At 36.2% G+C, this 12,368-nt stretch overlaps 1 protein-coding gene, 1 long non-coding RNA gene and 2 other non-coding genes across 4 annotated transcripts; all 4 read left to right on the top strand.

Annotated features, from left to right (window-relative positions):
• Window positions 1–842: 842 nt before the first annotated feature.
• On the top strand, window positions 843–1,928 carry LOC114162814. Its single transcript, XR_003599303.1, has 2 exons — window positions 843–1,171; window positions 1,355–1,928. It is a non-coding gene; the product is annotated as an uncharacterized LOC114162814 (long non-coding RNA).
• Window positions 1,081–1,183, top strand: LOC114165492. The gene has a single exon (XR_003599719.1). It is a non-coding gene; the product is annotated as a U6 spliceosomal RNA (small nuclear RNA).
• On the top strand, window positions 1,688–1,913 carry LOC114165435. The gene has a single exon (XR_003599708.1). It is a non-coding gene; the product is annotated as a small nucleolar RNA U3 (small nucleolar RNA).
• Window positions 1,929–10,087: 8,159 nt separating the features above from the next.
• Window positions 10,088–11,412, top strand: LOC114175133 (serine/threonine-protein kinase HT1-like). The gene has a single exon (XM_028059926.1). It carries the CDS (start codon window positions 10,102–10,104, stop codon window positions 11,038–11,040), a length of 939 nt encoding a protein of 312 aa, XP_027915727.1. The 5' UTR covers window positions 10,088–10,101; the 3' UTR covers window positions 11,041–11,412.
• Window positions 11,413–12,368: the final 956 nt, after the last annotated feature.

Consider the following 12,368-nt stretch of genomic DNA (forward strand, 5'->3'; position numbering starts at 1 on the left):
TACACCCAATATTTGTTACAGATTATATTATATCTTTGGGCGTTATAAAAAAAAAAAAACATCTGCGAAAATTACACTATATAGATAAATATAAGAGCAAAAAATTCCTTTTTCTTTCTCCACAAACACGAGAGACAAAAATATTTGTTGTTTCATAGTCAAACAGAACATATCAAACAAGTTAAGATTACAACAAACATACAAAAAGATTTTACACAAAGAGACTAAAAAAAAACGTGCAGTAAGCTGAGTTCCCACGTCATCCACTATATACAAAACCTGAATGTAACATTATGATTATGTTTCAAAGTGTACGAGATTTTAAAAACAGCCCTTCAAATAAAATTCAAGTTTATAACGTAGATCAAAACGAAATTAAGTTTTATTTAAGTACAAATAAAATTTGAGTTTGAAACATAAAAGAAAAAATGTTCTTAAAATTTATGATGATCAGTGCAAAACCATGATTTTCATCTTTCCATGGGAAAATTTTCTTAGATGAGGAGCTAACCATATCCATGAGTGAAAGTAATCATAATACGAAAGTAAAAAACGGATGAGGTCGAAATTAATTACTAAATAGAAGTGAAATTAAATGAATAATTATAATTTATAAAGTGTATGGAATGGGAGAAGGAAAGTTGCATCAATTTTTAATGCTTTGAATGATTGATTAAATCAATCACGAAACAGTCCTTTATAACTGCCATAATATAAAAACGAAAGATGATAAATGGTGATAAAGTACATAAAAGCAAAAGCAGAGATGCAGAGAGAAAAAAAATAAAAAAGGATAGCAGAAGTAAAATAGAAAAGTGTAAAATGAAAAGTAGGGTGCAGTCTGAGAGCAGAGTAATAATGATAAGGCTAAGAGGGAAACTAAATCTTTTACACCTTCTTCTTTTTCTTCTTCTGTATTTCCGGTAGATCATGTGACACTGCATACTCTACTTTCCTTCCACCTACTCCCCGTAACAGATCCACTCTAGTTTCCTTTCACTTACTTTCCGTTAGAGTCCCACACCGTATAGTTTCACTAAATGTTTAGTGTTTATAAAGAAGCGATCTGCAACCCTGCTCGTCCCTTCGGGGACATCCGATAAAATTGGAACGATACAGAGAAGATTAGCATGGCCCCTGCGCAAGGATGACACGCACAAATCGAGAAATGGTCCAAATTTTTTTTTCTTTTTCTCCCTTCAGCTTAGTTTCTTTCGAGTTCCGTATTGTTGGTAATGCATAATAATCAGAAGTTCTCTCACAATCTAGCTTTTAAAGTATTTGTTTAACGGGGTAAATGTTGAGATTTGGTGTCTTGTTATTCATAAACTGGTGGTTTTAAATGCTTTTACAGGATGATTCTAGTATTCATTCAGAGACACTGTTTCACACATGGTCCCAACAACCACGATGAGTTCCAGAGACAACACCATGTTTGGCACTTGATGCAAAATCTTTCTTGGCCAAACCTTGCAACATCTTTCCTTTGAACTTTTCATAATCAAAATAAATAAACTCATCAAAAGGGCATCCCCATTTGCCACCACAAACATTATTTTCAGATTGCAAGCAATAACAAACTAGCTAGACAGAAAGTGTTCACAATGACAACAGCTAACATAGTCCCACATCGACAGATTTATGGAAAGAAGGTATGTTTATAAAGCCAACCCTCACAGACTTGGTCACGACCTTACTTGAACAGGATCTGTTCTATAGGCTCGTACCTCTGTATCCTTAAGTTCTAAGGAGACAGGAACTGAAGTCTGGTGGATGAACCATGACCCTGTGATCAGAGCGTGATTAACGGTGTAGATGGTCTTTGTCACTCCGGACTGGACTCACCTTCAACTGTAGAGGATCGTTCTCAGTCGTTCACGACCTGGGATGGTCGCAGGGTTGTCTGACAGACTCCCTCATTCAAATTTTTACTTTTCCAGTATGCTATCTATCATTCATTAAACTTACCCTAAATTTAAGGGTTGTGCTATTAAATTTTACCCTTTTGTTTAATTTTTGGGTACCCGACTTCTTTCATTTCATAATGCCAATCTTTCTCCTCCACCTTTTTATTCTTTTTCTTTTTGGTTTTCTCAATTAATACTACGTGAAAGGACAAAATGTCAAAACTAAACTTCAGCACCTCATCAACACATGAATGAAATTGGGGTTGCCTTCCTTTAATTAAAAAGGACATACAGTTTGATTAACATATATTTCATAAGATTCGGTGAGTTAATCTTTTTGTACATTTTTTATTTCATAAGATACAGTTGTACTTTTGTCAAGAATCATCTAACATATACATTATTTCTACAAAATTTGTTCCCAATAAATAAAAAATAAGAAAATGATTCTTCTCAATGTGATTTGTAGTACATTGAAATTAACATCATTTGCAATGTTAGTATCCTCCCATATAACACAATTCATACGATCATCAGAGGTGGTAACCATAACCACAAAAAAACAAGGGTGATCTAACTTAAAAAAATCATAACTAACACATTTTAAATATATATATAGTAACAAAATACCTCAACACACCTCACCTAAACCTTTTCATTAATTCATCCAATATCACATAAACAATAACAAAAATTATTGTCTCATCTGACGATAAAAGATCCACATGTAATCTCAGCCAAAAAGGTTCAATCATCAATATAAACATAACCCTCGCACGTAGCTTACCATCCAAACCAACTCACCTCTAGAGCTAAACCAATCCTTCCTTCCTACTCCCAAGGAGTCTTCAAACAGAGTCTACTTCCCCTTCTCTTTTTCGAGTCTTACGATGAAGTACACGGGTGTAACTTTCCATCACACTCATTAAGAGCTTCCTAAAAAAAGTTCACATTCGGTATAGCCATGTCGAGTTCACCATCGTTCATTTCTCTCCCAGAGATCATATTCGGAGTCCTCAAGGTCAGTTTCTAGAGCCCCCTCACATGTTCTCCTCAGGGTTAGCTCCCAAAGCCCCCTCACCTTTTGTTGAGATACACACTTCTCATTCCTACCATCACAACACATATGCATGCATTCCATTCACAATAACACAAATTCCGTTTCATAATATTATTTATCAACCATTCACATAAATTGCAAGTGATCCTTTATAATAAAGCGTAAAATTTTATAATGCCAACACATAATAACGCAATGAATCCACAACGTAATGTATTATGTGATTTTTTATAGAAAATTTTTAAGTGGACTCGATTATCATAATTTTGTATAGTAGTTATGTCTCTTAATGTTTGATTAGATTATGATAAATTATTTTTAATATTAAATTTGTTTTTTAAATAGGTATATTGATGAAAAACAAAAGAATAAATTCATTTTTTAAAATTGATAAAAGAAAAGTAAAGATCAAAACAAGACAATATTGTTACTCATCGCATAACAATGAAATGAAATGCTTGTGATGACTTTTGAATCGATATGTGCACATTAGTAAAAGGCAAAATGAATATTTTGTAGATAATATGGTTATTTATATTGAAAAAAAAAATAGCTGAAAAATGTAGTTATGATTGAATCATTTGATAAGTTCTAGAATATAAAAAAATGATGGACAATGTTTAGATATGGGCCATATTTACTTGCTTGAATGATGGAGGCAAATGCAAAGATGGTTGCTTTGAATGGTACAAATTATCATTTGTGGAAGGGCAAGATGAAAGATTTATTATTTGTCAAGAAATTGCATCTTCCGGTCTTTGCTACACAGAAGCCAGATTCTATGTCTGAAGAAGAATGGGACTTTGAGCACCAACAGGTATGTGGTTTTATTCGGCAATATGTTGAAGATAATGTTTATAATCATATTGCTAATGAGACACATGCCAGAGCTTTGTGGGAGAAGATTGAGTCTTTGTATGCTTCTAAGTCGGGCAATAATAAATTGTATTTGTTAAATTGCTTGATGAATTTGAGGTACATGGAGAATTCTTCTATTTCTGATCACTTAAATGAGTTTCAAGGGCTCCTAGATCAATTGTCAGGAATGGGCATAAAGTTTGATGACGAAGTTATGGGATTATGGTTGCTTAATACTCTACCAGAGTCTTGGGAGGTATTTCGAGTTTCAATTACGAACTCTGCCTCGAATGGTGTTGTTTCTTTTCAGATGGCAAAAAGCGGTGCTCTTAATGAAGAGATGAGAAGGAAGGCACATGGTTCTTCATCTCAGTCTGAGATGCTTGTTACAGAAATTAGGGGGAGAAGTCAGAAAAAGGAACATAAAGGTGGTAGAGAGAAGAGTAGGAGCAAGTCCAAGTCAAGATACAAAAATTTAGAGTGTCATTTTTGTCATAAAACTGGGCACATTCAGAAATATTGTTTTAAGTGGAAAAAGGAGAACAAAGACAAGAAGGGCAAACAGAGAGAGAATGATCATGATGATGATGATCGTGTCACTACTGCTACAGATGGTGATCTTGTTCTTCTTCGTGACTTTGAGTCCGTTAATCTTGTATCTGATGAGAGCATGTGGATTATTGATAGTGGTGCTACACTGCATGTTACACCTAGGAAGGAGTTCTTCACATCTTACACTTCTGGTGATTTTGGAGTGTTGAAGATGGGTAATGATGGTGAGTCTAAAGTGATTGGTGTTGGTGATGTTTGCCTGCAAACCAACATGGGAGTGCAGTTGTTGCTTAAAGGAGTCAAACATGCTCCAGATGTCCATTTTAATTTAATCTCTGTGCAGTTGCTTGATGATTGTGGTTATGACAATCACTTTGGTTCTAGTAAATGGAAACTCACTAAAGGTAACTTGGTTATGGCCAGAGGGGAGAAACAATCTAAATTGTACTGGACTAAAGCTTTGGTTGCTAAAGACAGTGTGAATGCTATGTATATGGAGAATTGGAGAAATGCATCTTTGTGGCACCGGAGGCTTGAGAAATGCAGAATTGGAGAAATGTTCTCACTGCGGATTTATTTAATTCGTTTATGTGTGTTTAACTTAGATGGACGAATCCGCAGCGCCGAATTTACTGTGACAGCTCTGTGAAAAACGTGAACAGAATTTTCCCTCTACCTCTCCCTCTATGTGTTAGGGCTTTCAGTGTATTCTGACTCTATTGTTTTGCCTCTCTCTTTATTTTATAGCCTCCTCTCCACTAGGTTTAAGTGAGACATGGGCTTCTCAAATTTTGGGCCTTTTCTCCACATAGGAAGGGAGCCCAATACCCAACAAATCTCCCCCTCATAACTATGTGGAGATAACCGCCATCATTACCGTATAGACTCTTCCTTAGTCTACACACGTAATCTTCCTTGCCTTTAACAAGAAAACCATCAGGTTGCTTCATGTATATCTCTTCCTCCAAATTACCATGAAGAAAAGCTGTCTTCACATCCATCTGCTCAACCTCCAAATCAAGAGTAGCAGCTAAACTTAGCACAGTTCTGATGGATGACATTTTCACCACAGGTGAGAAAATCTCATTGAAATCAACACCCTTTTTCTGTCTATTAGACCTCCTGAGTTGGACTTGAGGTGATTCAGGTATATCACCAAGATCGTCATCATCATCATGTTCCTCTTGAGCATCATCAATTGGAACCTCTACTCCACTTCCAAACTGTTGATCATCAACATCACCATGTTGCTCATTGTCTTGAGCTTCTGTTTCAACATTCTCCAAATTGTGAGCGGGCAACCTCATCGGATTACCATCAGTGAGATTACTATCTTTTTCGGGTGTGGTCTTCTCCACCTTATCAATTTCTTCAATGGTCTGGTCTTCCATGAATTGTACATCACGACTTCTAACAAGCTTCTTCTCAACAGGATCATAAAACCTGTAGCCAAATTCATCCTCACCATAGCCAATAAAGATACATTGCCTTGTCTTTTTATCTAGCTTTGATCTTTCATCCTTAGGAACATGAACAAATGCCCTGCAACCAAAGACACGCAAATGATCATATCTAACATTCGTACCAAACCAAATTTTGTCTGGCACCTCAGTATTCAAAGCAACTGCGGGACTGAGATTAATAACATGCACAGCTGCAAGCAATGCCTCTCCCCAAAAGTGCTTAGGCAACTTTGCTTCCGAAAGCATACATGTAACCCTTTCAACCAATGTCTTGTTCATCCTCTCAGCTAGACCATTCAACTGAGGAGTTTTAGGAGGAGTCTTCTCGTGTCTAATACCATGCTGCCTGCAATAAACATCAAAAGGTCCACGGTACTCACCACCATTATCACTACGGATGCATTTCAGCTTCTTGCCTGATTGCCTCTCAACCATAGCATTAAATTCCTTGAACTTTTCAAGTACTTGACCTTTCCGCTGAAGAGCATAGACCCATAGCTTCCTGGAACAATCATCAATAAAAGTAACAAAGTAAAGTGCACCACTAAATGACTTTACCTTTAATGGGCCACAAACGTCAGAATGCACCAATTCAAGCAATTCTGACTTCCTTGAGGGTGGATGCTTCTTAAAAGATACTCTGGTTTGTTTACCAGCCATGCAATGAGAACATTTCTCCAATTCTGCATTTCTCAAGCCTCCGGTGCCACAAAGATGCATTTCTCCAATTCTCCATATACATAGCATTCACACTGTCTTTAGCAACCAAAGCTTTAGTCCAGTACAATTTAGATTGTTTCTCCCCTCTGGCCATAACCAAGTTACCTTTAGTGAGCTTCCATTTACTAGAACCAAAGTGATTGTCATAACCACAATCATCAAGCAACTGCACAAAGATTAAATTAAAATGGACATCTGGAGCATGTTTGACTCCTTTAAGCAACAACTGCACTCCCATGTTGGTTTGCAGGCAAACATCACCAACACCAATCACTTTAGACTCACCATCATTACCCATCTTCAACACTCCAAAATCACCAGAAGTGTAAGATGTGAAGAACTCCTTCCTAGGTGTAACATGCAGTGTAGCACCACTATCAATAATCCACATGCTCTCATCAGATACAAGATTAACGGACTCAAAGTCACGAAGAAGAACAAGATCACCATCTGTAGCAGTAGTGACACGATCATCATCATCATGATCATTCTCTCTCTGTTTGCCCTTCTTGTCTTTGTTCTCCTTTTTCCACTTAAAACAATATTTCTGAATGTGCCCAGTTTTATGACAAAAATGACACTCTAAATTCTTGTATCTTGACTTGGACTTGCTCCTACTCTTCTCTCTACCACCTTTATGTTCCTTTTTCTGACTTCTCCCCCTAACTTCTGTAACAAGCATCTCAGACTGAGATGAAGAACCATGTGCCTTCCTTCTCATCTCTTCATTAAGAGCACCGCTTTTTGCCATCTGAAAAGAAATAACACCATTCGAGGCAGAGTTCGTAATTGAAACCCGAAATACCTCCCAAGACTCTGGTAGAGTATTAAGCAACCATAATCCCATAACTTCGTCATCAAACTTTATGCCCATTCCTGACAATTGATCTAGGAGCCCTTGAAACTCATTTAAGTGATCAGAAATAGAAGAATTCTCCATGTACCTCAAATTCATCAAGCAATTTAACAAATACAATTTATTATTGCCCGACTTAGAAGCATACAAAGACTCAATCTTCTCCCACAAAGCTCTGGCATGTGTCTCATTAGCAATATGATTATAAACATTATCTTCAACATATTGCCGAATAAAACCACATACCTGTTGGTGCTCAAAGTCCCATTCTTCTTCAGACATAGAATCTGGCTTCTGTGTAACAAAGACCGGAAGATGCAATTTCTTGACAAATAATAAATCTTTCATCTTGCCCTTCCACAAATGATAATTTGTACCATTCAAAGCAACCATCTTTGCATTTGCCTCCATCATTCAAGCAAGTAAATATGGCCCAACCAAGAGCTCTGATGCCACTTTGATGGGGAAAACAACAACAAACAATATACCAGAGAATGCAGCGGATATAATTTCCCCTAACTTGCAAGAATCTATGAGGAGCAATAATCAAAGAGCAGCAATAATAAATCACCAAAAGCACAAATAAAGGCACCAAGATTTTTAACGTGGAAAACCCCTCAAATCAAGGGTAAAAACCACGAGTCGTCCAGACCAAAGAAATAGCTCCACTATGATCAACAAGAGTACAAAAGAGTCTCAATCAATAGCACAAATTAGTGCCAACACCCAACCAAATAACAAAGCAACAAAGCTTTCAAATAGAGAAGAACAAGAGGGGAAAACCTCTACAAATCACTGCTGCAGTGCGAAATTAATATCTCCCAACTCAGACCTCGTATCAAAGATCCGACCGGTCAGAATGAAGAGCAATGAGTTCTGAACCTGTTGTAAAAATTTCAGCCCGATCCAACGGTGAACGAATCCGCAGCGCCGAATTTACTATGACAGCTCTGTGAAAAACGTGAACAGAATTTTCCCTCTACCTCTCCCTCTATGTGTTAGGGCTTTCAGTGTATTCTGACTCTATTGTTCTGCCTCTCTCTTTATTTTATAGCCTCCTCTCCACTAGGTTTAAGTGAGACATGGGCTTCTCAAATTTTGGGTCTTTTCTCCACATAGGAAGGGAGCCCAATACCCAACATTCACAAATCTCTAACAGTCTGTTCACTTGTGGGAGAGTGATTGATTGAGAGAGAATGAGTGGATGAGTTTGAGTTGATTTAATAGTACAATTTGTGTTGTTTTTTTTAAGGAATTTAGAAGTTATGGTGAATAAATTTAGAAGTAATTTTTGTGAAAGTTTGGGAAAGATTTGATTGATTGTGATAGATTAAAAAATATGTTTTAGTAGAAGTAATAATCAAATTACCATTTAGCCCTTAGTTAAATTAGTATTGTAAATTAATTTCTTAATTTTTTTAAACACAACAAATGAAACTAAAAAAAATTAATAAAAAGAAATCGTATCCGATCCAGTATGGAACAAATCCAAGAGCACGTATTCGATCTAGCTATCGAATCCAAGACCAGGTATCCGATCCAGCACAATGGGATCGAATCCTTCAGACATGGGATCGGATCTGGTTTTCTCCGCGACACTTCTCATGATTGCAGCGAGTCATGGTTGCAGCGAGAGTGTGTTTGTAGCGGAGAGAGATGAGAGGGATAAATATGTAATACCCCAACCCAATCCCACCAAATCTTCGCATTGTGCCCGCGATTACAAATCTGATAGATTCCTAGCATCCTGGCTCTGCCATCTGCATAGATACCCTTAAGGGAACATCACAAAAAGTCTTTTTTTTTTGCTCGCAAATTTACTCTCTTTAATACGAACACAGCATAAAAGAATTGGCTTGAATGAGGGAGAATTGAATATATCACTAAAGAAAATAGATAATTAATGATTTACTTGAAGTTATTATAACTTCCAATAATAAACTCCTCTTCAAATTTAGGTTTTTTTTAGTGACCGACATTCTTGTTACAAAATTAAATTGATGAGTATCACTTATGTTTAAAATAGATAATATTTTTAAAAATTAAAAAAAAAATTCATAAATATATGAGTTTATAAAAGGTTCTTTTTAATTATATTTCAAATTCAAGTCAATGAAAGATTAAAAAGATATGAAAAATATTACAATGAGCGCATATGAATGTTAAGTTATTGATATTGATATAGTACAATTTGTTATGATTCATATTATATTAAAAGTAAAAAAAAAATATTGATATATAATGATAATCGATTTGTTATACTTGCTTTTCTAAAAAGTATCGGTAAGTTGAAATTTGATAATATTTTTGAGATATTGGATTGTGGTTGCGTAAAATTCTACTGTAAAATAATTATAGTATTTATTTTAGCAACATGATAAGATAACTAAAAGAATTTTATAGCAGATTTAGTAATTAACTTACCTTTAAAAGCTGAGAATAAATCTGATCATAAGATAATAAACATTTCCTTTTTTCTTTCTACCTATGGAAACGAAACACTTGTTCATCATCAACTCCAATGCAAGTTAGAAACATTATTTGATTAGATCCGAATAACCAGGAACTAACCCTATCCAATTTATGATAAAAAGATGAAAAGATAAACGAGAGTGACTATATATGCAAATTTGAATGTGTGATTGGGTTGATCAGAATCACAAGAACCATTGTTCTCAAATTATCATGGGAAAGTTAGCGATCATGTTGCAGGGTAAGTGCAAGAACCGCAAGGAATCATCATCATGGCCATTGACAAAATGCTTTTACCACACCAATAGAAGAGACACTGGGGCCAGAATTGAAGAAGAATGGAACGTTGATTTTTCTGATCTCTTCATCGGACACAGGTTTTCTCACGGTGCTCACAGTAAAATTTACCATGGCATATACAAGCAGCAACATGTTGCAATCAAAATTTTCGAGGTACGAGAATGCGAGGAAGAGGGAAACCTTAGATCGCTTCTGGAGACACAATTTCTGAGAGAAGTCACACATCTACCTCGTATGCAGCATCAGAACGTGGTGAGTTTCGTAGCAGCATGCAGAGATTCTGAATCTTATTACATTCTCACGGAGTATCAACAAAAGGGTTCTTTGAGGGCACATTTGAACATGCTCGAGTCCAAGCCAATCTCTCTGAGGAAGATCATACGTTTTGCTTTGGATATTGCACGTGGAATGGAATACGTGCATGCACAAGGCATCATTCACAGAGACCTTAAACCTGAGAATGTGCTTGTAGACAAGAACTGTCGCCTCAAAATTGCTGATTTTGGCATTGCTTGTGTTGCTTCAAAGTGCGATTCATTGAGGGGAACGTATCGTTGGATGGCACCAGAAATGATCAAAGGAAAATGCTATGGAAGGAAGGTTGATGTGTATAGTTTTGGGCTTATTTTGTGGGAGTTGGTGAGTGGAACACTGCCATTTGCAGACATGAATCCGGTTCAGGTTGCTGTTGCAGTGATTGATAAGAATTCAAGGCCTGTTATTCCCACACATTGCCCACATGGTTTGAGAGATTTGATTAATCAGTGTTGGGCGTTGAAACCACAGAAGAGACTTGAATTCTGTCAGATTGTTCGAGTTTTGGAGCAAATGATCAAAGACATTGTTCTCTAACGAAGGAAAGTCACAACTTGTTTCATTTCCAGATCAGTAGTTTACAGTGTAAAAATTGCATTCTGAATTACTGGTTTTTGGAGATGAAAGAGACGTGACTTGTGAAATAATGGAGTATAGAAACTGCTATACCTCTAAGATTAATCTTTTTTGTTTATGTTTTGTATGTAGAAGGAACATGATTGTGTTGCACAGATCTTGTAGCTATGCTCATTGTCACAGTTTTTTGTTGTATTCATAAAGTTGGTCATGTGCTTTAGTAGTGACCTGGTTTTTGTAATTTGTGTACGACCGTTCCATTGTTATTAGAAAAAAAGAAGAAAAAGAAGAGTTGTTTTAGATATTTATAGTCGTGTCAATTATTTCATTTTGTTGAATGGCAAAGAAAACATGAATTGATCTGTTGTTACAAAAAGTTTGTACATTGCAGAAGCTAAGGTGTGAATATAATCTTTTGTTCGCTATTTATTCATTCAGTTTCTATCTTTATCTAATTTTCTGTCAGTTTTACGGATCTGGTGCTCTAATTGTTCACGTTGACAGTAATTTTCACTATTTAATGAACATTTTAATGGATTGAGGACCACCACCTTGCAACCTTACTTTGCCTTTGTTCTGTATATAAATAGGCAAACGGAAATGATATTTGAATATATTTTTTGAACTTAAATTTGACATGGCTGATGTAGCATGATCTTTTTTATTCAAACATAAACTTTTTTTTAGTGAAAGAAAACTGCTGGACGTGCGGGAGTTAAATTTTTTTTTTCCCAAAAACCAAAGGACACAGAGACAGAGAGAGAAAATGCACAGTGATGAGTGTTAGTGTTAGAGAAGCAAAGAAGCAACGCAAAGAGAGAGAGAGAGAAAGAGAGAGAGAGAGAAGCAAAGAAGTAGTGCTTGCCGGAGAACACATCGGCCACTAAAAGTCATCCACGGCGAGGCTTCCACTAGTTTTGGGTTTCAAGTGAAAGGTGTGTTTGGAAGTGTTTGCACAGCAAATCAAAGAAGCATCGATTGTATAGTGTTTGGAAGTGTTTGCACAATGAACCAAAAAATTCAAGATAACTTCCCACCTAATTGTTTTTGAGTCCCCACTTTTGACCCATTTCTGATTTAAATTTTTTGTCAGAATTTCGTGCCCAACATTGTATACCCATCATGGAATGTGATGGTGATGGAAATACAGACATACTATGTTAAGGTTGTGTGAGGAAATGTAACTAACAATGATGATTGATTTCTTTAAAATTGGGTGTCTAAGTCCAAAATACTCATGACAACTCCCTATTAAAGAGTTCTTTACTCCCCACGAACCAATAATATCC

The sequence above is a fragment of the Vigna unguiculata genome, chromosome 1, assembly GCF_004118075.2.
Source record: "Vigna unguiculata cultivar IT97K-499-35 chromosome 1, ASM411807v1, whole genome shotgun sequence".
Lineage (NCBI taxonomy): Eukaryota > Viridiplantae > Streptophyta > Magnoliopsida > Fabales > Fabaceae > Vigna > Vigna unguiculata.